General features: G+C 46.0%; 1 protein-coding gene across 4 annotated transcripts; it reads left to right on the top strand.

Annotated features, from left to right (window-relative positions):
• The first annotated feature begins 281 nt into the window (after positions 1-281).
• Positions 282-23,545, top strand: pisd (phosphatidylserine decarboxylase). Of its 4 annotated transcripts, none has more exons than XM_023818672.2 (10): positions 282-361; positions 1,113-1,186; positions 1,843-2,018; positions 12,439-12,675; positions 12,862-13,000; positions 13,081-13,230; positions 14,604-14,764; positions 15,894-20,246; positions 21,332-21,487; positions 21,943-23,545. In XM_023818672.2, the coding sequence occupies exons 1-8, from the start codon at positions 297-299 to the stop codon at positions 16,116-16,118; spliced, it is 1,227 nt and encodes a 408-aa protein (XP_023674440.1). In that variant the 5' UTR covers positions 282-296; the 3' UTR covers positions 16,119-20,246; positions 21,332-21,487; positions 21,943-23,545. The 4 variants fall into 4 exon arrangements, with proteins under 4 accessions (XP_023674440.1, XP_023674441.1, XP_072570877.1 ...); XM_023818673.2 differs by lacking the exon at positions 282-361 and adding an exon at positions 10,850-11,015; XM_072714776.1 differs by lacking the exons at positions 282-361; positions 1,113-1,186; positions 1,843-2,018 and adding exons at positions 5,338-5,535; positions 10,850-11,015.
• Positions 23,546-25,168: the final 1,623 nt, after the last annotated feature.

Genomic DNA, 25,168 nt, shown 5'->3' with positions numbered 1-25,168 from the left:
TAGTTTCCTTAGATCGTTCTCCCTTGAAACACTATTCTGGCAGACGTCTCTAACCAAACCGACAGTTTACAGGGGTATAACTTGTGAATTTCACGTAAGTGCCTCGAAGCGGCATAATTTCGAATATAATCCTCTTAAAATCCGTTCAATTATGACAACAATGGCTACAGTTTTCCGCGATTATACAGAAATGAAAGAATGAATGAAAATATTTTGTGTCGGTGTATATTTAAAGCGCGTTAAAGTCACTGCCGGCTTCTGATTGGACGCCGTGAGGAGCGTGTCAATTCGGCAAGATGGCGGCGACCTTGTTGAAGGCGTGCTGTTCTCCGCTGCCCGTTTCAGCTGGGCGTCGTGTCAGGTACCTACAAATTTCAAAAAAGGCACACAGTAATGACTTCCTGCCTAGAAAGCCCTCCTATAAGCGACTGTGTGCGCTTTCATATATACATCGAAGAAAAACAAGTTATCGATCTATAATTTACAGTATTTGCAGTTGTGCTTGTTCACGTTGCTTTTTAGCATGTTAAACGTAATGACTGCAAATATTAACTTAATATTGGCAAAATGTTTGTTTGGCGTTTTAAAAATATGTCATAAAACTCAGTTTTTAATAAAAGGCTTAACCTGCATGACTACCTTTCTGCTAAGCTAACTTAACTCCATAGTAACAATCAAAAGTGTAACTGAAGTCCTTTCCGGAGCTAAACGGCCTAAGTACGTATGGAACAATTGCTCTGCAGCAATTAGCAAGTGTGGTAATGTTTTGTGTGAAATTTACTTCTGGTAAATCTGTTGCTAAATCTTCTGACCAAAGCGTTAATGCATTTTGTTAATTCTCGTATTCCGTATGTGACGTGACGTTTATTTGCTCTTTCCATAGTTGTTGTTAACCATTGTTGGTCAGAAGGATCTGTAGAGGGGAAGGTTAACGTCAACCTGTTAGTTAAATACGTGTTCTGTTAAAGGTTAATGTTTCATCCACATGAGAAGGGATCAACTGGAGACCTGGAAAGGCAGGCTGTCATTCCTGCTGTCATTCCTCTGCACGTCGTAAGATAATGTTATATGGTATTATTTTGCGTGTCTGAACAATTTCTATGCCCCCCCAGCTGTTTGCTTTTTCATGCTGGTGCACGAGCGATCAGGCCGGATCAGCAGGCCCCATGGCGTACTTTGTCAAGTGGTAAGTGTAATCATTTTTCTTTTTCTTTTTTTGCTTTACTCCCATCGGAACCTTGTACAATGCCAAATCATCTTCCTTATGGGGTGGAAACCCCTATGATGCGGAACACATAATTTTATTTTGCAATACGGAACAATCACATAATATAAGTGATGGGTGGCACCTCTGCCTCCACCCATTTTTACATACACGTTTCCAGTTGATTTTAAATTTCCATTTAGTTCTAGAAGAGTGTGCTGTGTGTAGCACTGTAGACTCACACCTCCAGTATGGGGGTTTCAAGTCCAGTCACGTGTGTGTGTGTGTGTGTGTGTGGGAGGGGGGGGGGGGGGGGGGGTTTGCATGTTCTCTGTATGTGGTGTGGGACTCCTCTGTGTACTTTGTTTTCCTCCCACTGTCTGAAATCTGTGCTGTTGCCCTACTTACGGTCTCTAAATTGCCCTTAGTGTCTGATTGTGTGTGTGTGTATGTGTGTGTCTGCCCTGCTGTGGACTAGCAGCACTTCCAGGCTGTACTCCTGTCGTTCCCTATGCTGCCTGGCATTGGCTCCAGCCCGACCCCCCCCAGTCCTTCTTGGGGTTAGAAAATGCATGGATTTGATGTCTCCTTTTCAGTCACTGTCTTTTTAACACTAACTCTCATTGTGTTTCCCACAGGGCGTCGGCGCCTCAGTGCTGCCGCCCTTGGTTTGGGGCCCCGAGTTCGCCCACTGCACCTCCTTCTGGCCACCGGGGGGGGCTACCTGAGCTATGACCAGTACGGGCGTTACAAGGATCGACAGCTGGAGAGCATGGGGATCGAGGCACCCCCGCGGCTTGCCAACAAGACCCAGGTAGGGATCCCCACTGCCATGGCATCGTGCCCCACCACCCCAGGGTCTTCATGAATCCTGATCCATCGCTCCTTCGACACCAATATTCAATAATAACAATTAAAGGCTGAGTGGTGTTTGAGGAGGGGATTGGGCTCCGTCGCCTTGACTCTTTCTAAGGTGAAAGGATATCGGGGGGAAAAACAAGACTCTGGATGCTGGGATGGATTGCGTGCGGATGCCGGCGCGTGTGTTGTGAGTGTGCGTGAGTCCGTTTGTGTGCCTCTCCCCCTGTCAGCTTCCCTGCATGTATTTGTCTATGAATTTGTATTCTCCTAACTCTGCCTGCTTACTGGAATCTTTATTTTCATCAATATGTGCCCATCAGTATGTCTGAGAATGAGTAAGCAGTGCGTCGATTGTCTTTAGACTCTGAGATTGTTGAAAGCCCTGTTTTCATAAACAGAGGATGGTAAGGAAGGTGATTCTGAGTTATCGACCGAGGACTAATCTGTCCTCAAAGAGTTTGAAGAGCTGAAACGGGGAGGGGGGAGACCAATATCATCCATCCAGGGTGTATAAGAGTTGTGTGTGTGAAGAAGCAGCTCTTCCTGTCGCAGTTTTAACAGCTTCTGATACTCGTGTCATTAAGGTTACTCTCTTAAAAAGTGTAGTAATGTTACTTTCGTGTGCGGGTTGCAAAAGATGGTCTGATGTTTTCTTTTGCTGGATTCACCGGTGCCTGGATAAACAGCCGTTTCTAGCCAAACTGGTCGCCAGCCACAATGTGTGAGATGACTCTTGTTTCGGAAAAAGGTCACCCCGTCCAGCGTGGCTGCTTCTGCTTGTCACTTGCTCCCCCCCCCCACCCCACACACATCCACTGTCGGAAGTAAGACCATCGTGCCACCAGAGTGTCATTCTCTTCCATGTCGGTACTTATTAATAAGATCCCCAAAAATGGTTTTGACGACATCACCCAGCCCCGCCTACCCCCACAGATGCCATGCGGTCGGGGGGGGGGGGGGGGGATGGGTAGCAATGTCAAGGCAATCTGAGTGATTTGGCATTGTCCAAAGTCCTGAGGGGGGGCTGGCATGCCACACATGTAACTGCGGGGAGAGCGCTGCCCTGGGACGTGACTGAAGTTACACGCTGGCCCATCTCTGTTTTGTTTTTGTTTTTTTTGTGTGTGTCTGATAGTGGCGAGATATTAAAGGCAGAATTTCATGGGGGGGGGGGGGGGGGCATGAAGATAATTGTCCTACAGTTTAATGCATGTGCATTAAATGACTTTGGTTTGCAGAAGAAGAACCAGAAGCACAGTTTCCGTTTGCACAATCCTGCTCTTCAGCTCAATCCCACAGTGAGAATGGAAAGTGAAATGCTTTTTCTTTCATACTTTGTTCGCATTACATCATGGCTGCGCCTCAGGTCTTATTATGTATAGCGTATCAGCTTAAAAAGCTAACGGTGAAGAAGTTACCGTCTGTCTACTTACACAAACCTTGTGTAGAAACAGGAAAACTCTTGGCTGACTGAAGGTTTTTTTTTTTTTTTCTTTCTTTTTTTCTCCCCCGAGGAAGAATTCTTCTATGGGGTGACTTTACCCAGGAGGCTTTGTTTCGGTAATGTGACATCATTGCTCTTCAATCTGCCCGCCTCCTCAGTCTTAAAGGGGATTTACATCTTCCCCATTGTACTTCGTTTCTGTATAATACAGAACTGGAGGGCCTGTGCCTTTAACTAGTTTTGAAAAATACTAGAAACTTCCCAATATACCGCTCACTGCTCACTTTGTTTAAGGGACTTAAGGAGAGGCACTTTCTGAGTTTGTATTACTTGTAACTGACATGCGGTGTGTGTGTGTGTGTGTGTTACTTCTGAAGTAAAATACTTGAGGTGAGTTTTTTTTTGTATTCTAGTTTTCACCACAGACCATTAAATGTCTATCTGAATTTCTATGCGTATAGTTTATTTAAACTATGTTGCTTTTTTTTTAAGATTATTACAGGGTTACAACAATAAACAGCCTGTTTCTAGGATTCTCATGATGTTATAGTTGGCCATGTCATGTTTTCACGGTAATTCATAACCATAATTAGTTTTTTCTGGTTTTTTAGTTAATTTTCTTTGTGTAAGAGTCACTGTGTTTAAACCACTAAAGAGCTTTTAGGAGAGGAAACATGTGATGTCACTTTTCCTGTGTCAGTCATGGTGAGAGATCCCTCATTCACTGTCGTCACTGAGTTCAGCAGACAGTTACTCATGCTTTGGTGGTTTTTTACAGATTGTTTCATTTCCGATCATTAGTTTAGACATCTTCATAAGAAAAAGCGCATCGGCTTGTAATACACTACCCTGCTGTTTATTTTGGCAGATATGCAGTCTAGTTAATTACATTCTCACACCCACATATTGTAATTTTAAAATCACCTTTTTTAATCTCTCAGAATTTATTTTGCAGTTCATAGTTGTATGTGTGTGTGTGTATACATTAGAATGTACACTGGCAGGTTAAATTATTTACGCCTGCGTTTTTAATAAATATTACTATTTCACTATTTTAAGATTAAAGACCAATGTTTTTCGTTGGTGATTATCAAAGTAACAAAATAGTTTCTGATCATGATAATTATATGTGAAGTTACAAGAGGCATTTCCTTATTTTTATCAATAATAACAACAATTACTAGCCATTATAATCACATTTAATGTGATTACTGCATATGTATTATAATTTTAGCCTCACGTTCATCAGCTTTATTTATACTAATTGAATCTGTTAATGTTTCCTCATTCATTTCTGATTGTTTCATTTTAATAATCTGGCCACATGACACTCAAGGTCATCCCTCGCTCCATCAGCTCCAGGTTTATACCTGGTAATCCTGTGTGTTTTCCCTACTTTTTTAAGCCCTTTAAAAACACTCGGCTATAATAAGTTTTGCCGGGTTTTTAGTTATTTATTGTTATTTTAGTATTTATTTATTTTGAGAGAGTTGTGCAGCTGAGCTTGTTTGTTTGTGGTACGAAAACAAACAGTGTGCCGGTGCAGCACAGCCCCTGGTCCCTGGGGGGCGACGATGAGCCAACGGCCGGCCGGCCTGGCGAGTCGAAATGATGAGATTGTTTCTCTCCACAAAGCTGCCCGTGACCCGCTCCTCTCCTCCCTTCTCCGCGGACGACATCGGAAAAGCAGAGGACAATTGCCACCCCTCTTGCACCCCCCCCCCCTCTCGCGACCCCAGCACTGCTGCAGAATCGCCTGGACAAAAGGAGCCTGAGTGGCCCGGGCTGAGGAGTAGGAGGAGCAGAGAGGAGGAGCAGGGAGCGGAGGCGCCACCCAAGGGCCCACGTCACGTCCGGCGGGGGGGCTGAGGCTGAGCAGGGCGGCCGAGCGGCGCTCAGACGGGGGGAGAGACTCGCAGTGAGAGGTGGAGGGGCGCAGAGAGCGAGCGAGCCCAGGGATCATGTGTCAGTGGAGCGTACAGCAGCAGCAGCAGCAGCAGCCGCCCGCGCGGAGCCCGGGGAAATGGTGAGATGCTGCAGGTCTTTGCATAGCCCGTCGCCGTGCTTCAATCTGCACCGGGTGCGAGTTGATGTGCGCAGGCTGCGGCTGCTCAGCTCCAGGGCAGCGGGGGCGGAGCAGGGGCCCGGCGGCAGCGGCGGGGCCGGCCAGGGCGTCTCGGGGGTCCCCGCCCTCAGCCACAGGACCCGATTCAGGTATGGCGGGGCGCGCCACCCGCGGAGAGAGAGAGAGAGAGAGAGAGCATGAGAGAGAGAGAGAGATCCGAGTGACAGTGTATTTCAGCAGAACGGGAGCTGGTAGGGGCGGGAATATCAAGCATACGTGTTGACACTGAGGTGGGGGGGGGATTAAGCAGGCAGGCAGGCAGAGATGACTGCATTTCTGCTGTGCGTGTGCACCCACCTTTTCAAAGCGCTTCTGCAGATCTGTCTCATTTTCTGCCCCCTGCCTCTGGCTGCCAGGAACAGGGGTAACGCAGTACAAAGCCTCCACTGAACGCCGGCAGCTCGGCCTGATCTGTCAGAGAGGCCACCCCCTCCCCCACCCACCCCCTCCCCCATCCCCGCCTCCTGGCTCATCCCCCCCCCCGGGGTGGTGTTGACCTGCTGTTTTTTTTTCTTCTTTTTTTTTCTTTTTCTGTGGCACATTGTTCTGAGGATGTGCAGGATACGAGCAAGAAACTGGGGGAGACTCAGTGATTGGCCAGTGTTTCCCTGCAATGAAAATGTAAGGGGGGGTGGATAAGTATGTGTGTGTGTGTGTGTGTGAGAGAGAGAGAGAGAGAGAGAGAGAGGGGGGAAGAGCTTGATATAGAACAGAAACAGAAGGGACATCGTTTCTTGTTGCCATCTTTTCTGTTTGTTTGCATCGTTAATGCAGAGAGCAGAAGGGGTGGGGGGGCTTGTATTTGTGTACAGGTCAGTGGCTTGCATTTCTGCACTAAAATTTTTTTGTGGATTTTGAAATGGATGGGAGACAGTTCCAGTGTAGGCAGTGATGCAGTGTCACACTGCGACGACACAGGGAGCCCCCAGGGTGCCGCTGCAATCGCAACTGGGGCAGTCGAGTGGAACTCAGCTGCGGCATTGCGGGTCTGGTCCCTCAGGGCCGTGTCTGTCTCCCTGAAACCCCGCTGAATGAAGCTCAGTTGGCTCCGCCGGTGCCACCCCCCCCCCCCCTTCCCGGGGGATACTTGGCTGTCCCTGTGGCGGTGGCACCGTGCCAGGCCCCCCCGGGTAACCACCGGCATCCACAAAGGGGCCGTCACCAGCCAGTGGCGTTCAGCACGTCTGTCATCAGACTCGCATTTTGTGGAGATGCGTTTCCCTCTGGTGTCTATTAATAACCGGCGAGTAAGTGGAGCCTTTGCATTTCAGACTTAGTCTGATATTGTTGTTCAGTTTATTCAGTTTATCAAAAATGCACTTTAATAAAGTACAAAATTCCCTTTACATATTTATAACCGTTTCAAGTAAAAATTCACTGGTCAATTTTCGTTCCTTCATTATTTTACTTGCTATCAGTACTCCTATATGCATATGCACTTCAAAAGTGGATTTTTAAATATAGCAACACATAGTTGTTGGGATCGATGTGTAATTGTTGTTGTTAATGTTTTATTAAACTTGACAGTGTGGCGGTGTTTGATCGCGATAAGCAGCGAAGCATTACAGAGCGGTAACTAATTAAACATGTCGGTAGGCTGGCTAATGTCTTCATTAAGAATAACAGGCATTGATGTTACCTTAATCGTATTGATAGGTGAATATCTATTTAGACTGTTTGTCTTTCATCTTCCCGATGCTTTTTCCTGATGGATGTGGGCCACAGCTCCTGTCCCACTTGATTTATTTATTTTTGTTCATTTCTGAATATATTGTGTCTCTTCCTCAAGTGCCATGAATCGAAATTAGAATTGAGCTTGGAAAGGCCAATTTAAGTGTTAATTAATGCAGGCATAATCTGCACTACACTGTAATGAGCTTTGGAGAAAAAACTAAAATTGACAAGTGGTAGACTGGATGAGATGAAAGAGAATTATCTCATGCATATGGAGAGTGCAGGAAGTGATGTGGCTCAGTTTTTGTAGCTGTACAGCCACTGACGACTACGAGATACACCAGGTGTTGTATATGTTTGTATTTAAGTGATGTCATGGATACCATGAGAGATGTGTAAACATGATCGTGCGTCCAGATGGAGTGCTTCATGGTTCCGGCAGAGCAGTGAATCTTCGTGGCATCCGGACTGGTTACATCCCTCTCCTTCAGCCTGGGGGGGCCGAGATCCGGTCATTCACGCCAAGGCTGCAGCTGGGTCAGGGTTTCCCGATTCCAGCCCAAGTACTTCCCCAAAAAAATTGCGCAATATGGCTTGAAACCAGCACAAAATGTGTTGGTGGTACAGGATACCTGATACTGCAGTGGGTTTATGCAGTAGCTGAAGCATCTGAGCTGAATGTAAAGCTTTTCAGTGACAACAAAACTCCAGAACTCTGCAAATACAGACACTCTGGCCAGCAGAACAATCGCCTTCCTTCGCGGTTCCAAACTGCAGGATCATTGTTGCTATTTCATTGCAGGAAAACCAAAATAATCCTGCTAAAGTTTGACGGAATATTCATTGTGACAGTCTACTGTGAAGGTGAGGGAGGTACCCATATTCGGGGTCCAATTCTCTGCCCATCTAAATATCTCTGCACATGCTTGTCATAGACACACTGTCTGTATGTGTTGCCATAGAGCCAAGGTCTGTTCACCACATTTCATTTTGATCATTCTGGTTTAATACAAAAATTCTTATTTCTGGCCACGGACTATTTTTGAACTAACCCCAAAAAAAATTCTCCATCCTCAGATTTATTTTTTTAAATTCCTGAATCCCTGTTTCTGAAGTAGCCTGATTCGGTGTGAGACCCGTGCACCATTGGTGACCCTGGACGTAGCAGAAGTAGCCTGATTCGGTGTGAGACCCGTGCACCCTTGGTGACCCTGGACGTAGCAGAAGTAGCCTGATTCGGTGTGAGACCCGTGCACCATTGGTGACCCTGGACCTAGCAGAAGTAGTCTGATGATCCGTCTGGTCAAAGCGGAAAAAACAATGACCGTTCGCTTTTTTGGACAGGAAGTGAGCCGGCTGCATCTTGAAACATTCAGCATGCTCGTGCGCGTGTTCTGGTTCCTAGGGTGTATACATGCCCGCCCCCCCCAAAGCAGTAAGGCACGAATGGCCAGGTTTCCTTGACAAGACGGCAACCGCTAAAGGTCATCACCTAGCATCAGGCAGAGCGCTCGCTGTTCTGTGACTGTTCGCAGTATAACCCCGTCTGGAGTAGCTTACCGCATGTTTAAAGTCAGCGTAAGGGCACTTTTTAATAACATAAATTTTACTGGGTGGATTTATTACACGTCGTTCTTCTGCCTTAGGACTTAGTCCCTCAGGAGGGCAAATAAATCGTTGCTAAGCAACAGGAAATCTATTTTGCTGTGGCTAGCTAGGGTGGACTGCAGCCGATCACCTAACACTACGAGAGGAGTAACGGCTGTGCTCCTTTGAACTTTTTTCTTCTGAATTATTCAGGAATGAGCGATGCTGTTTTGCCGCGCTCCCCGTCAGCGATGACCCGAGTGTCCCGTTGGTTGTCTTTGGATTCTCCTCGTTCAGTGATTTTCGGATTCGTTTCCCTAGCCCGGTGTTTCCCACTCTCGTCCTCGGGGACCCAGAGTCGGTCCATGTCTTTGCTCCCTACCAGACAGTCCACATTTTTGTTCCCTGAGGACTGGATTGGGGAACACTGCCCTAGCCTATAAAAATGCATTGTAAAGTCTTTGTGCTGAGGCGCTGTGGAGGAGCTCATTTATGCATCTGTGTGATATGTAGTGACTTGTTTTTATTTCCCGTTACACCCTCATACATACAGAATTATACGGTAGTGGCTAAAGTTGTGGAAACACCTCGCATTTTTAGCATTACGCTTTAAAAATTACCACACTATTATTGGCGGTAATGTTTATAAACGGTCAAAGAATGTTACAAATAACATGCATTAGTCCTTAAAAATGTGTGGTGCTTCAACAGGAACTCACCAATGAGTGGAGATGATCAAGAAGCATGAGGAAGAGGAAACGCTCTAGCAGCATTTTGATTGGTTTAGCTGCCTGTGGTGTGGTTTTGTGAACGGACACGTTGCATGTGTCCGAATCTCCTGCAGCCCAGGCGACAGGACTTCTTATCCCTAAAGATAGCCCTACGGCTACCGTCCACCAGGTGGGCCATGTCCGCTCGGCTAATCGGGCCTGGCTTAGCGCTTCCAGAGGCCAGCATGACCCACTTCCACGGCACGCAGAGGCTAATCCTTCTTTGCCGGGTTGTGGTGTCACCTTGTGTCAATCCCCTCTGACGGCCTTCCTGTCCCCGTGAAGCCTCTGTCTTTGCGAACATGCGTGTAGGGGGCAGGTCACCTTGAATTTACACGTCCTGCATTTTTGCCATCTAACCGCCATCCCCAACTTTGTCCAACAAATGCGTGCTCTGATCACGTGGCTTGTTTTTCGGATCCCGCACCATATTGACGGACATCCTCTTCATCCAGTCAGATCATGTGTTCATCAAAGTCCCGCCCCCATCCTCGACTACTTGCAACTACCGAATCAAAAAATGCATCCAAGCAGTTAGGCTAATTACGTAGCACGTCCACTGGCCATGGTATCTCTCTCTCTCTGTTGAGCAATCTTAGGACTCTTTCATTGCCATGGTCACTCCTGCCTTTGCCGCCGCCCCGCTCTGCCCGCTGCCCTACCCAGCATGCCCTGCCCCTGCATGCGCAACCCTACAGATCAGCCCTGCGCATTCTGTCATGCAAATGCGCTGAGATCGGACTCCAGGGGACCACACTGGAGGCGCAGAGCAAGCCGATGGGGTCGCTGCTGATGTAGCGGCGGTGTGGATGGAAATAGTTTCTGAATAATATTTTTGCTTTAAAAAGTTCCACCTTTGGAAAGAGCTCTCTGCAATAGGGAATGGGGAGGCGTTTGCATAGAGCTGTGATTGCGGGGGGGTGTGGGGGCTGTTCTTTTTTTTTTACAGAGAGCGAATGAGTGGCCTTTGTATTTAGCTCTAATCTCGCCTCTCCATCTCTTTGTCTTTCTGTGGTCCTGTGTATCTGTTTGTCTGCCTTTCTTGCTTGTTTTGTGTTTTAAATTCGTCCGTCTCCGCTCCACACCTGCCGCTTACACACCTGCCTCCCTGTCTGCGTGCGCGTACGTGCCCCTCCCCCTCCCCCTGTCACCTCTGGCACATGTGTGCGCGCGTGGCTGTGCAGGTTGCAGTTCCCCCAGCTGGCCTTGCGGCGGCGCCTGGGCCAGTTGAGCTGCATGTCCCGACCCGCCTTGCGGCTGCGCTCATGGCCGCTGTCCTTCCTCTACTACTTGCTACCCTTCGGAGTCCTCAAACCCTTGGCCAAGGCGGGCTGGCGGCCCACCAGCAGGGTGAGTATTTGAGGTGGGGGGCGGGGTCTTGGGACTGGGGCGGAGTTAAAGCCCCCTGTCGCTGACCCGTGTGTGTGCACGTGTGAGATTGTGAGTGCGTAAGAACTCAGCATCCAGAGTGAGAAGGTCTCCCTCAGATTTTCCTAAAGACGAAGCCCGCTAGTGCGGATGCTCGGTCCCATGTGAGTGGGCCGGGCGTCGATCCATGTCACACCGCTGCTCTATGAGAGGTCCCTTTGTCCCCGAGCCGACGCCAGCGGATCCTTTGTCTGGAGCGAAGCTTTGGAGAAGGCGGCACCAGTATTTTAATGATTTCCGTCGAGTTCCCCCCTCAGCCCAGTTTAAATGTTCTACAATTTTCTGCGTTTAAATATAGCCGACACCTTGGGTGACGTTCCAATTTCAGAGTTTAAAAACCACAAATGGTAACGCTAATGTTATTCTTAAAATACTTACTTTAACGCAAGGCTCTTGAAAACTGAAGTTGAGAGTTCCTACCATCAGGGTGTGTGTGCATTTTTTAAATGTATCTTGCACTCTATTACTCGACTGGATAATGTATAGGAGCAAAGATCAGCAGCTCTGTATTGGTGAGGGACCCTCTGTTTTGAAGCGGTTTTCGTGTTGCACTGCATTGATTGCTAAGACTTTTTTTTTTATTGTGAAGTAATAATTGCTGTTTGCAAGCACAATGAAGCCTGGAAGAGTAAAAGGAAACAAATGTTTTAAATATTGCCACTGTCACATGACATTACACAATTTGCTTCACCTGAATCTTTCATTAGTATCAACTCCTGGAAAATATGGCGCAGGAACTTTGACTCTTTCGACCACTAGAGGGCAGTAATGGCACATAAGCCAGAAATGAGCACCTTCTATAATAACCAGTTCACACTTAAACTTGAATGTTCTGTGTTCAATAATCATTTTAAATGAAATATCTAAGTCAATTATTGAACATACAACAGGTGAATTTAAGTCAAGGTTGGGTTACTCTACAAGCTTTATTCCCCATTGGGCATTTTTAACAGTGATTGTAATATTGACTAGGGGTGAGTTTCCCGAAGCGTTCTTAATGCTATGTTGTTCTTAAGTTCTGTGTTAAAAGATAGAACTAACGAACAACATAGCGTTAAGAAGGCTTCGGGAAACTCACCCCAGATCTACACAGATTAGCCGTTGATGGGTTCGGTTCTTTGTGCCAGGGATTGTCTTCTTGGTGTTTCCTTCATTACTTTCCCAGTACATTCTGTCCTTAATTGCATTCTGCTGCCTTCTAAACTAGTTGCGGGTTATCACTGTAAAGCTGGTTAGTCCTTAAATAGCCCACACAGTGAACTTGCTTGACTGGTTGCATTAGCATATGGTAGCAGTTGCAGGACCGGCAAGGCGTGTGTTTGACTGGGTATGCCGCCCCCTACAGGTCGCTCTGTACAAGTCCATCCCGACGCGGCTACTGTCGCGAGCCTGGGGCCGCCTGAACCAGGTGGAGCTGCCGACCTGGCTGAGGAAGCCCATCTACAGCCTGTACATCTGGACGTTCGGGGTGAACATGAAGGAGGCTGCCGTAGAGGACCTGCACCACTACCGCAACCTCAGCGAGTTCTTCCGGCGCAAGCTGAAGCCTCAGGCGCGGCCCGTGTGCGACTCGCACTGCGTGGTGAGTGAGTGTGCGTGAGTGTGTGCGTGCGGGGGCACCGTTGTCGATATTCATCTCCCAGCAGCATCTAGCCAGGAGTTACCCATCTGGCATGTAGCCGACGTTGCGACTAATTACTGTTAGCGTGGATGTGTCTGGGTTACCATGGTGACTTGTTTTTTTTTTGTTTTTTTTTTTCTTTCTCAGATCAGTCCAGCAGATGGAAAGATTCTCCATTTCGGGAGGGTGCGTAACTGTGAGGTGGAGCAGGTGAAGGGGGTGACCTACTCCCTGGAGACCTTCCTGGGGCCGCAGACTTGGGCGGAGAGCCTGGCCTCCAGCAGAAGTAAGCACCGCGCACGTCTGTCACCCCCCCACCCTGTGTCCCTCCGGCCCTGAACCATGGTCTGATCTCTGTGCATCCAGAAGTGGCGGAACCCAGCTCGTTCCAGGACATGCTGGTGACCAAGGAGGGCAACGAGCTCTTCCACTGCGTAGTCTACCTGGCTCCAGGGGACTACCACTGCTTCCACTCGCCTACTGACTGGAGGGTGGCACATCGGCGCCATTTTCCAGGTGAGTGCCCCGTCCCCCACCCACTCCGTCCCCCACCAAAGTGCACCCGCCCCTCCTCTCTAGGTATTTAATACCACCCTCTTCAAACATAATTGGCTGTTTTTAGAAAATGCTTCGAAATGGTCCAGAAGTTTCAACCGCACTCTAATAGGATGTGGAAAAAGTGATTATAATTGATCAGAAGACGCCCAGTGTCTGTTTCCTAATAGTCCGTTTGAATGACACATCGTTTTCTTTCATTTTCCTGACCGATATCCAGCCAGGAGGTTCTGAAGGATTTTCAAAAGTGCAACCGAATGCCATGTAAGCGAAACGTGCAGGGACCCATGTACTGTGTACTGAGGGCAGTAGTGACCTTATGGTTAAGGCAGCGTGCTTGTGACAGGAAGGTTGCTGGTTCGAATCCCTGACCATCAGCGTAGCACCTAGATACGCTGATCAAGGTATCACCCCCACGCACTGCTCTCCAGGCGTAAATAATAGCTGCCCACTGCTATGTCACTTACGGGTTAAATGCAGAGGACACGTTTTGTTGTGTAGCACTGTGTGCTGTGGTGTCAACAATAACAATTAGTCACTTTCACTCTTAGTTTTAGCACTGTAACTATAACCTGTTAAAGTATTTTGTTTGCATCAATTGCTGCTAAAACGAAAGCGTTTGTGGCTTTAAAAACAAATGAAAGCAAACTGGCTAAGAGGCGTCTAACAGTGTTTGATCCTGGTCCATCTTTGGCTATCAGCGGTGTAGAAGCCCCGAGAATGATGTCCGTACCACGGGTTATGAAAGAGGAGGAAAACGACGATGAAATGAGACTCGGTGACATACAAATTAGGAATATGTTAGAAGCACAGTGCAGGCTATGTTTGCAGTTTAATTTCCTTCTCTTTGCAATAATTGAGGTGACTTGCAAATATGGGAATAGAACTGCTGTTTAGCACAACAAAACCAACCAAAATGAAGCACACCTTGTAGTTAAGCTACTTTGGCAGTGTAAGGTTACGTATTTGGCAGAAGAATTGCTCGAGCCTTGTGGGTTGACACTGCAAAACTTAAGTGATTTGCTGGTGCATTGCAAAATTTATTTGTATATAAACAATTTCTCCATTAGCTAATTAATGTTTTGATCCAGGGTAATCACTGTGGATGGAGTTAGGACAATTCCAAGGGGCCTCGGAGTGACAGGGGCCCTGAAAAATTTGGTAAAAACCTGGAATATTGGTCGGGACTGGGGCCCAATATGATATGGTTTCATGGGACCCAAAACCTCTATCGACGCCCCTGTTCACCGGTATGAATAAACCTAACCCGGGAGCACAAACCCGGCTCTGGCGCATGCCTTTCTGACATGTTTGGGTGCATGCTCTCCCCCTAGGCTCCCTGATGTCCGTGAACCCGGGCGTTGCGCGCTGGATCAAAGAGCTGTTCTGCCACAACGAGCGTGTGGTCCTGTGTGGCGAGTGGACACACGGTTTCTTCTCACTCACCGCCGTGGGCGCCACCAACGTGGGCTCCATCCGCATCTACTTCGACAAGGTGTGTGAATGATTGCAAACAAGCCCCAGAAGCATGTTAGCATGTAGCTAAATACTGCTTTACTAGGCTAGATACAGCAGCTTGTTAGCATGTAGCTAAATGCTGCTTTACAAGGCTAGATACAGCAGCTTGTTAGCATGTAGCTAAATGCTGCTTTACAAGGCTAGATACAGCAGCTTGTTAGCATGTAGCTAAATGCTGCTTTACAAGGCTAGATACAGCAGCTTGTTAGCATGTAGCTAAATACTGTTTTACTAGGCTAGATACAGCAGCTTATTAGCATATAGCTAAATGCCACTTTACAAGGCTAGATACAGCAGCATGTGGGCATGTAGCTAAATGCCATTTTACAAGGCTATAGATACAGCAGCTTGTTAGCATGTAGCTAAATACTGCTTTACAAGGCTATAGATACAGCAGCTTGTTAGCATGTAGCTAAATGCCACTTTACAAGAGTAGATACAGCAGCTTGTTAGCATGTAGCTAAATGCCACTTTACAAGGCTATAGAGCAACTTTCTTAATGTTTACTGTTCATAATGGCTTGTCCTACTGCTCCCCGAGAAAACAGGATGATGGATGTTCAAGCAGCGTGAGAAACAAGGCTTGAGGTCTTTTCCAGCCTCTGGAAATATAAAAGATCAATACTTAGATTAATGAAATGTAGCAATTAAGGAATTAAACTGAGTGCATGGGGGAAGCATAACACTAGCTGTACCATAGGCAGAGGAATGAGCAGCGGTTAGTTGCCGTCTGCTGCCTTCCATCGCCTTTATCAGCTGGCTTCTGCTGGTGGAGACCAGTGTGTCCCTGTCAGAGGGCTCGGTGGCCAGAGCCCCCCTGAGGTCTGTATAGCCCGGAGCTGCCCCCCGCCCCCCATCCCGTTGGAACTTGTATTTTCCATGTGGATCAGAAGGATTCATTTCAGCACAGATCACGATAGGCATTGCATCCATGGATGTCATATTTGAAGTCTGTTTTGTTCCTTTTATTGAAGAAATGGTCTTTACTACTCTGTAAGAAGCTTTGCTTTTGTTAAACGACCGGCGAGATTCAAACACAATACAGACTTGCTTCCTCGCAGAAATGTAGGCCGGCCGGACGTGACGACCTTTCTTTCCTCCACGCAGGAGCTGCACACCAACAGCCCCCGCTACAGCAAAGGCTCTTACAACGACTTCAGCTACGTCTCCAATGGCAACCAGGAGGGAGTGTGCATGCGCAAAGGCGAGCACCTGGGCGAGTTCAACCTGGGCTCCACCATCGTGCTGCTCTTCGAGGCCCCACGAGACTTCACCTTCAGCCTCAAGCCCGGCCAGAAGATCCGATTCGGGGAGGCACTGGGGACCATGTGAGGGGCTGGGGTGTGGGGACAGTTGATGTGAGCGGACAAGCTGAGGAGGAATGTGGACATGCGCACAAGTGCGCACTCGCGCACATGCTAACTAAGCGATTAGCACATGTGAACGCATGCGTCGGCCTTGACGCCCTTTTCACTCGCACTCTCACTCGCTCACTTGTACACACAGGGATACGCACTTCTGTCGTCGCATCTTTGGTCAGGTCTCCCCACCTGTTTTTTTTTATTTTTATTTTTTTATTTTAAATGTTTACCATAGTTTAACTAATTTCTTGTACCACTTAACACATGAAAATAGAGATTTTTTTGTTGCTGTCTCTAATTTAGCATTTATTCTTTTTGTAACTGCACAATGCCTTTGTCAGGGTGACTCTCTCCGTGGGGAGGGGGTGGGGGGGGATTTTCTGAAAATTACGCTGTGTTTGCGCACACACTGACTCGCGGTCGCTTCCTAGAGGCGAATGGTACTGACCAGAGACACAGGATGGCCGACTCCTGTCTGCACGGCAGGAATGAGCCGACTTCCTGAAATCATCTTTTACTTTTCCTCTGCCCACTGCTCTCTTTCCTTTCCTTTTTGCATTCCTGCCTTCCTGCCCTGGATACTTTAGTGACACACTATCTCTCCCTTCCTTCCGATGGATCTGCTAACCCACTGGATGAAGAGTTCAAACAGGAGAAATAACCCCAGGAGATGGTCACGGTACTCAGAGCCCATCAAATGCTTACTGTAATTGTCATGCCTGTCTCCCATTCCTTCCAGCACTAGCAGCCGTGACTGGTTGAAAGACGAGCCCTGACATCGGTCGATCCCATTACCCTCACACTCAGTCGTGTCACTTCCATCTAAATATCCATGCAGGAATCCTTCCTCCACCACATAGTCCTGGTGCATTTCTGATTTCCCCGTTTCTGTCAGAAAACAAGAGTGTTACCTTCATTTTCATCTACTGGACTGAAGGACGCAAATGACTACAACCCCCAGTTTGCACCTGTCATTTAAGGACGACTTGCCCTTTAAACTTAGTGTCCAAAAATGTGTGCTATGTTGCAAATAGCAGAATGTTTCAGGGCTTGTATATCCACAGTTTTTCACCAGTTATGCATTGCTTTCTAATTCAATAGCAGTCTGTCCACCTTTTCTTTGACGTACCAGTTAAATAATCCTAGAACTTATGAAAAATGTTGCAAGGGTTCTTCATCAGTGCCTAAGAACATTTCAGTGTTTTTTTTTTTTTTTTGGGTGGGGGGTATCATTTATCGCTGTGTCATTTTTCTCGTTTTGCTTTGCATCAGTCCTTCGACGCGTCAGGCTGAATGTCGTTTTCTTCTTCCGGCTGTCATTTTTTTCTGTTTGCGGAGACATTTCTAAGAGGGTTATTGTGGCATGCAGCTAAGTCTGGTTGTAGTCCACTCGACACAGGTTTTTCGAATGGATGTTTTCAGTGAAAACAAAACCTGCCGTTTTAATGTAATACTGATATTAATATTGTATTAATTATGATACTGTAATTGAAACAGAGGTGTTCACTTAGGCAAATATTTTATATTTTTGTTTTTCTGTTGTAGTGCCAAACCTTTTTTTTTTTTTTTTTTTTACACTCACACACACACATATTTCCCTACTCTGAGGTTGCATTTTTTTTTTGGTCTATTATGGGATGTGTGTGACTGTGCTGCTGCTGTGAGAGAATGAGACCACAAACTGGGCTGTGCACACAGCAAAAGGCTGGTTCTGGGTTCTTGTGGGGGGGGGGGCTGGTGATGGGGGTGGAGGGGAGAGCGAGACGCACACGAGGGCATCCGGCTCGGACGCCAGGGCTGGGTGTCTCCCTTGGCCTCACCGGGCTCCACATTTATTTTTATACCTGAAAAGTAAGATACTTGACACATTTCAGTCATCTCACATTTCATAAACTTTTAATTTCGAAACCAAAAAGTAATCAACAAAAATGTTACTATTGCATTTTTGCCAATTCTTTAAGAGAAAAATACAGTGATGGGTGATCAGCGTATTACATCTTGGAGTCTGTTTCACTACTTAATAAATTCATTATATAATTACAAGGTCTAGTGTGTTGTCTCGCAAATGTGGTAATGGTGCTGCCTTTAATGATGTAAAAATGGGAAAAAAAAGCTTAAGAAAGCTTACTTTAGCAACATATTTAAGGATATTTATTTGCCAGATGAATTACTTCAGCTGCATTCTTAGGTAATGGATGATGACATTGATATTGCAGAACTGAAGTGATATACTAGTACAGGGGTGGACAGTCTTATCCACAAAGGGTCGGTGTGTATGCAGGTTTTTGGGATAACCTGTAGGTTAGCTGTTCAAACCCAGGTGTGGGGACTCTTCAGCCAATCAGTCCTCTAATTAGTAATCTAATTAGGGAGTTGCAGCAAAAACCCACATAACGCACCGGCCCTTTGCGGATAAGATTGCCCACCTCTGTACTAGTGCATTGCAAAATTTATAAACTTTAAAATACATTTTCTTCGTTTGCTACTTAATCTTATGAGTAAGGGTAGTTACTGTGAATCGGTAGTTCTCAGTCCTTTTCCTGGCGCCCCCCACCAGAATGTTTTCATTCCAGTTCACACTGCCTTCAACCCGCTACATTAATTATTAGCCTTTTCAGGACCACATAAGCCTGATTAAGGTGGAGCTGGAATGGAAACGTTCTGGCTGGGGGAGCAAGGGCAGGGGCGGGTTTTAGAAACACTTCTGTGAATGAAGGTTTTGCCTGTTTTGTCTGTTATCAGAAGGGCACCAATCCAAATCCCAGGTGGAGTGATGTCACTGTTGGGCCCCTGAGCAAAGGCCCTTAACCCCCAGTCACTTTGCATAAAAATGTCTGCTGAAGACCTGTAAGACCTGCTCTTTTCGCTTCGCACACTTGCTGCACTCTACTTTTTTAAAATTATGGCACTTCCATCAGCTTCATGCTTTGTTTCAGTTGTATCTATTTTACTGGAGGAATCCACCCAATACGAGGAATTATTCTCTTTGGCCTACAGGGGCACCATTCTTCTTGGATGCCATACCTGCTTCGTTTCCTGATTTGCAACTAAATTCCTAAGAAGACACCTAAAGAGTGATTTTGTGTAGGGAGCGAAGGCAGCGAATGGAGTATGATTCTGCTGTGACAGGCTGGCATCCTTTCCAAGGTGTTTTGTGGCCTGATCTGTCTGGGATAAGCTCCAAGTTCCCCAGGATTGACCACGAGATTTTGGATCTAATTTGAAGAATGTATAACGTAACAATGTTTAATTTTTTATTTTCATAACACATCTGGTATTCATGTGATGTCATTTTCAGAATGCAATTTTCAATCACCAATTAACTAGAATTTTACTTAATTAGTATTCATAGTTTGTGTTACCTACGTAATCTGAGTATTCATGAAACCTTTGCAATTGTTAGAACATTTGCATGCCTTACGTTATTTGAGTAACTTAAGTTGTTAACTTCAAGATTTGTTCACTCTGGATTAAGTTCATTATAAATTGAAATTTTCGTGGCATCTGTTTCAGTGCTTATAATGTATGTTTCCAGTACTTTTGGACCAACCTGAAAAAGAGTATTTCCGATAAATGTCAAACATACCTATGGATAAGAGTTCCTCTTAAGCACAGATATTTTCAGTCATAATTTTCAATGCTAATCCTGTCTTTTTCGGCAGATATTCACACAGTTAAAATTTATAAATACCAACATGAATCTACCAAACAAGGCAATAACAAGGAATATTTCCAATACCCATGTACAAACCTGTTTTCCACAAATTACAAAAAATGTGTATACATGAAGAAAAGATCATGAAAATGTATCCAATATCTTTGCAAGGTAACAAATTCAACTAATATTGTAGAGCAGAAATATTGACATATACAATATTACAGTATTACATTATATAGTGCATTGTTTTTTTTCCAAGTGAAGTAAGTTTATTTCAGCTGTATACACAGTTAAATGAAACATTGACAAGATTGAGGTAGGGTTTGGATTAGGGTTGGGCTGTGGTTATGGTTAGGATTTCTATTAGGGTTCTGGTTATATAGACGTTTGGTTTCAGGCTAGGGTTAGTCATTGCTGTGTACCTGAAAATGAATGCTTCATGTAAGTATTCATCTAAATGCCACTTTCATGGTTTGCCAGTTATTCATGAAATTCACTCGCATTTCTTATGGCATTTGTGTAATTTATGGTTTTTGGTTTGTTTGCTCAAGATTTCTGACTGTATACATCACTTCCTGTGCTCTTTTGCTTTTTGTGATGCATATTTTTTGAAATGATAAAAAATAGCATTTAACCCTAAAACCCCAAAAAGCATTTTATACCCTAAAACAATATTGCATTCTTAAATCACAGCTGTGCACAGGTTTCGTAGGTCCTAAAAAGATGTGTTAAATCTTATTTCGTCAAGATGTACCGGGTTTGTCCAATAATGACACTTCCTGAGAAAACACAGATTTTAAAACACGGTTGTTCAGACTGGTAAAAATGCAGTAACAGTACGCTAAAATAATTTCTGAAAGCAAGTGTTTCCCTTTGTTTATTATAACAAACTGCAGTACAATGAGATGTGAAATGTGCACATTTCTGGGGTCAGAAACTGAAGAGAAGGTCACTGTTTGTCATTGAAAACTCAGAGTTTTGTTACCGAAGCGGACGGTTACGCAAGCAGCCCTGTTTCAGTTCGCTGAATAATGAGTCACAGTTTCAGAAAGCCCGTAGACGCCTTTGTTTATTTACTTTGCCAGATAACCCCGTAATGTGCTATGTTCATCACGTCGGTGTTGTATAGCAGCACCATGTTGGTTGTATCGTGACCAGCCTTGTTGATTGGTAAATTTCCTGTCTTCCTGGGCACGTGTTCAAAATACAGTTTTGACAGTTGCATCAATATTTTCAGCACAGTGCAGGAATTACCTTTGGGAATATATACGGACCACGGTAACAGCCCCTGCACATTACAAGGTCACATGCTGCTGCTCTTCGGGACTAATTAATGGGGAGATTTTATTTGACCAGGGTTGAATGTGCCCCTGGAGCAGGTAATAATGGGAATGTTCTTATACATAGGTGGCGCACGGGGGGGTGGTCACAGGTAGTGTTGCCATAGCGAGGGCAGCCAAGTGAAACTCAGTGACGTTGCATTCCCAAACCGGTTGTCTTGACGCCACCACCCCCCCCCCCCCCAGGGGGCAGGGCCAGGTGCATGTAAGGTGTGCAGGAACGCAGTACTCCCATGCCGTGTGTCAGGCTCGCTCCTCATTCAAGCGGCAGGCGCAGAGGGGACTAATCTGGAGAATGTGGTGTGATATGAATCTCTAACAAGTACCCCGGCTCAACCCAAGGTAAGAGCACCTCCCCGTGCTTCGCTTTGATTGCTTACTGGGGTGTATAGTTGCTGAAGAAACATAGAACATTGTACCTCAACAAGCTGCAAAAAAAATCATGAAAGATCAACATCAATCTGATACTGAAGTAGTCAATAAATGGAATATGGAGGGATTTCTTATTGGTCTCAACATCATGCAACAAAATAAATAAAATCTTAGAAAGGCACAAGGCAAAATGTAACATCCCTGTAGATTATTTTTAGTTTCAGTTAAATACTGGCATATTGTTTTTTAATACTCTGTTGCTTTGGCTATAATTGATTGTTTTTAAAATCCTTTCACAATCATGTCATTCATTCTCTGACTTGCATGACACAGCCATTCCTAACCACCAAGGGAGGGGCCCAGCCCAATCCTGAGACAACTCATTACGATCTCCTGGTGCTTAAGGACATTTCCTGTTTCCCTAGGTCATCCTCACCGCCTGTCCCCATTCGCAGCGACCGGCGTTTTATTCCACCTATCCATCATTCAAAATGAGCAACTTGAACCTCTCCCTGGACAACCCCTATGGCAGCGTGACCATCCCTCGCGCCAAGCTGAGCTCCGTCGAAGACGGCAGCGTCGTCATAGCCAATCCGGCGGCGGTCTATAATGCAGCCGGCCCCTCCGCCCTCAACCCCTATGGAAATTTCCAGCCCCAGGGAGAACAAGGACCCCAAGGCCCGTCAGGTCAGACCCCCATGCCCTACCAGGGCATGGGCTCCACCTACGTAATCAAGGAGACTGAGGAGAAGGACAGTTGCTGCTACACCTGCTGGTGCTGCTGTTGCCGCCGCCGGAAGAAGAAATAAAGCATCGATTCCGCCTCCTCCTCCGACCGTCGGCCATCTTGAAGCGGACCCAGATGCCCACGACCGTGAGCTTCTAACACAGAGGCAGGCCAGCTAGCTACAGGAAGCAGCAGGATGTCTATGGAACCTCCCTCCTTTGAACTGCAGAGCATATTTCTGTTTTGCATTGCTTTGGATCTAGCGTGCCTGAATCACAAACTGAAAAATTTATGCGTATAATGACAATCATTCAAGATTCAAGATAATTTGATATATTGTCGACAGTGACAAGACAGTTTCTGGTCTAGAAAGCAAGAAATGCCCTGTAGGTGTCTGATATGGCAGAGCACATGACATTCGTCCCAGTGAGAAGTGGAATTACAGAGATGGATCAGATCATTTCCATACTGCACCCAGATGACTCATAAACCCAGATTTGCAGCTCTGTGGTCATCATTGTTTTTTCCCATTCTTGGTGTCATTGTACCCTATCTTTGCCACTTCCCCTGTCAGTCATTTTGAACAGTGTGATATCTGTTTTCCACAAAAGACCATATCTAAGATCTCAAGCATGTAGATGACTCTTTCAGGACTACTATTGTGGTTGAAGTATGGGTGAGGTTTTCTCTATAGGGAGTGGTCAGTTTATGTGGGCCTGAGTGACTGACTAACACCCGGACACCACACCCTACAACGCTGCCCTCTTGACAAAATAAGAAGGGCACAGGCCCGCCCTGACCGTAAATGGACTGCTGTGAGACTAGAGACTTGTTTGTTATCTCTCGGCATGTGTAAGTCGTTTCACCGTATTACAAGAGCTGGGTCAATAATGGTGAGGGTGTGGGGTACTTGAGACAAGAGCTGCTTTGGAATGCTTCGGGCCCAAGGCAACTTCTGGGCTTTGATGGAGTGAGAAGTAAAGATATAAAGGCAGGTGAAATAACTGACCGGTAATAAGCGAATTAGGCTCTGTCATAACACACATACTGCTTACCTGTGCCGACCAGCATGTCCAGCCAGATTGATACTGTATGCAGTGTTTCTATGGCAGTCACATGTTAAATCCTGCTTTGACTGGTGGATCTTTGATTACTCTCTGGACCCCGAATGAATGGGAGTTTTAGGGGTTCCCTATTCGATCATCACCCATGTTCACTATTGGCATTATGAAACACTTCAGACCTGGTCTTCTAAACATGTTATTAGAAATTACCAAAATAAAATGGGAGTGTTTGAAATACCTATTGATTGAAGTTGCTTTTGTCGACGACCTCGTAAAGCACACGCCATGGTATTTGTCTGTGGTTCTGAGTCGCGCCTCCGCACTCTTTCTTCAGAGGCTACAGGTGCAAACATGAGGCTGACGAACAGGTTTACGCTGCGACGCCTTTTCTGCCAGGGGTTGCGCCGTCTTCCTCAGCAGAGCTCGACGTTCCCAAGGCCACCTTCTGAAGGGACATGGGCACGGAAAAAAGGAGCGGCAGTGACACCACGGGCCATGCAAATAAACCGGTCGTCCTGCCAGTCGCCGATGAAACGCCACACCTGTTTCATCGGCGGTGAGCAGATCGCCACCCAATCGATGTGCGGGACGGGATTTACAGCATTTGGTTGCTGACATTATGAATGAGAGGCTTAATTTCCAAGCTGACACCTTAAATCAAACTTCATTAGGTACTAAAGATCTCCAGATATATATATGCAAATACAAATTTTGTGTGTGTGTGTGTGTGTATGTATATATATATATATATATGTGTGTGTGTGTGTATATATATATATATATGTGTGTGTGTGTGTGTGTCTATATATATATAAGTCTTCAGGTGTAGCTTCTGATGTGTGTTTAAATTATAATAGAACTGCTACGTGATCCTGCTGGTTCAAAGATCTACTCACAGAGGACAAGTTAACATCACTATCAGGGTTGTACCACCCTGCAGCATTCGCAGTAGTTCCATCCATGTGTACAAAGACCTCTCTCTGAGCCGTCTGCCAAGATGGTTCCAGAACATTCCAGTAACAGCCTCTATAGGTAAAGGGGGGTGTTGTAAGATGTGCAGGTTAGTGGGGTTGGGCCTGTGTTCCCTCTGGTTAAACAGGCTTGGGCAGCTTTCCCGGGTGGGATCTGGGCCTAGGTGTCATCAGGGACAAACTCACTAGAACAACCGGCCCCACCTGCCCACAACGTTCTGAAAGACCTTTAGTTAAACCGAAACCTCAGTCTATAACACTACCTGGGTTCCAAGACCTGCAAATATTACCTTGGAAACTCCACAACTGCGCTGCTATAAGCTGTTAAACTCTTAAGTTCAGGTGACCTCTACATATATTCTGCCATTCTGAATTGTTCATGTATGTACAGCTCTAGGAAAAAAAATTAAGAGACTGCGGCAAAACTTTCAGTTTCACTTATTTCTCAATTTATGGGCATGCGTCTGTGTAAAATATACATTTTTTTGCAAACTCCAGCCTGGCTCTTCCCTGCTTCTCATTAATGAAGTGCTTCTTCCTTGCTTTATGGGTCTTCAATCCTGCTTCTAGGAGCCTGATATGAACTGTCCTATCAGTGCACTTCATACCTGCACTTAATGTTTCCCATTCCTTTTATAGGTCACTTGAGGTCATCCTCCAAATTGTGAGGCACTGTTGGAAATGTTGGCAGCGATCTGTTGGCATTAGAAAGTCGCTTCTGCCCTCTACCTGACTGGTTTATAGTCAGTGTCTCCTGCTTCACCGTATTCTTGTGTACTGCTGTCTTATAAGCTCTAAGCCTGGAGGCAACCTGCCGTGTAGTGTAACCTTCTGCCAGCAGAACCAGGATTTAACCAGGATTTGAGAATGCCAATTTTTTTTTAAATAT

The sequence above is a fragment of the Paramormyrops kingsleyae genome, chromosome 7, assembly GCF_048594095.1.
Source record: "Paramormyrops kingsleyae isolate MSU_618 chromosome 7, PKINGS_0.4, whole genome shotgun sequence".
NCBI classification, from domain to species: Eukaryota; Metazoa; Chordata; class Actinopteri; order Osteoglossiformes; family Mormyridae; genus Paramormyrops; species Paramormyrops kingsleyae.
The sequence above is the reverse complement of the archived record's forward strand: the minus strand, read 5'-3'. Positions and strand labels throughout refer to the sequence as shown.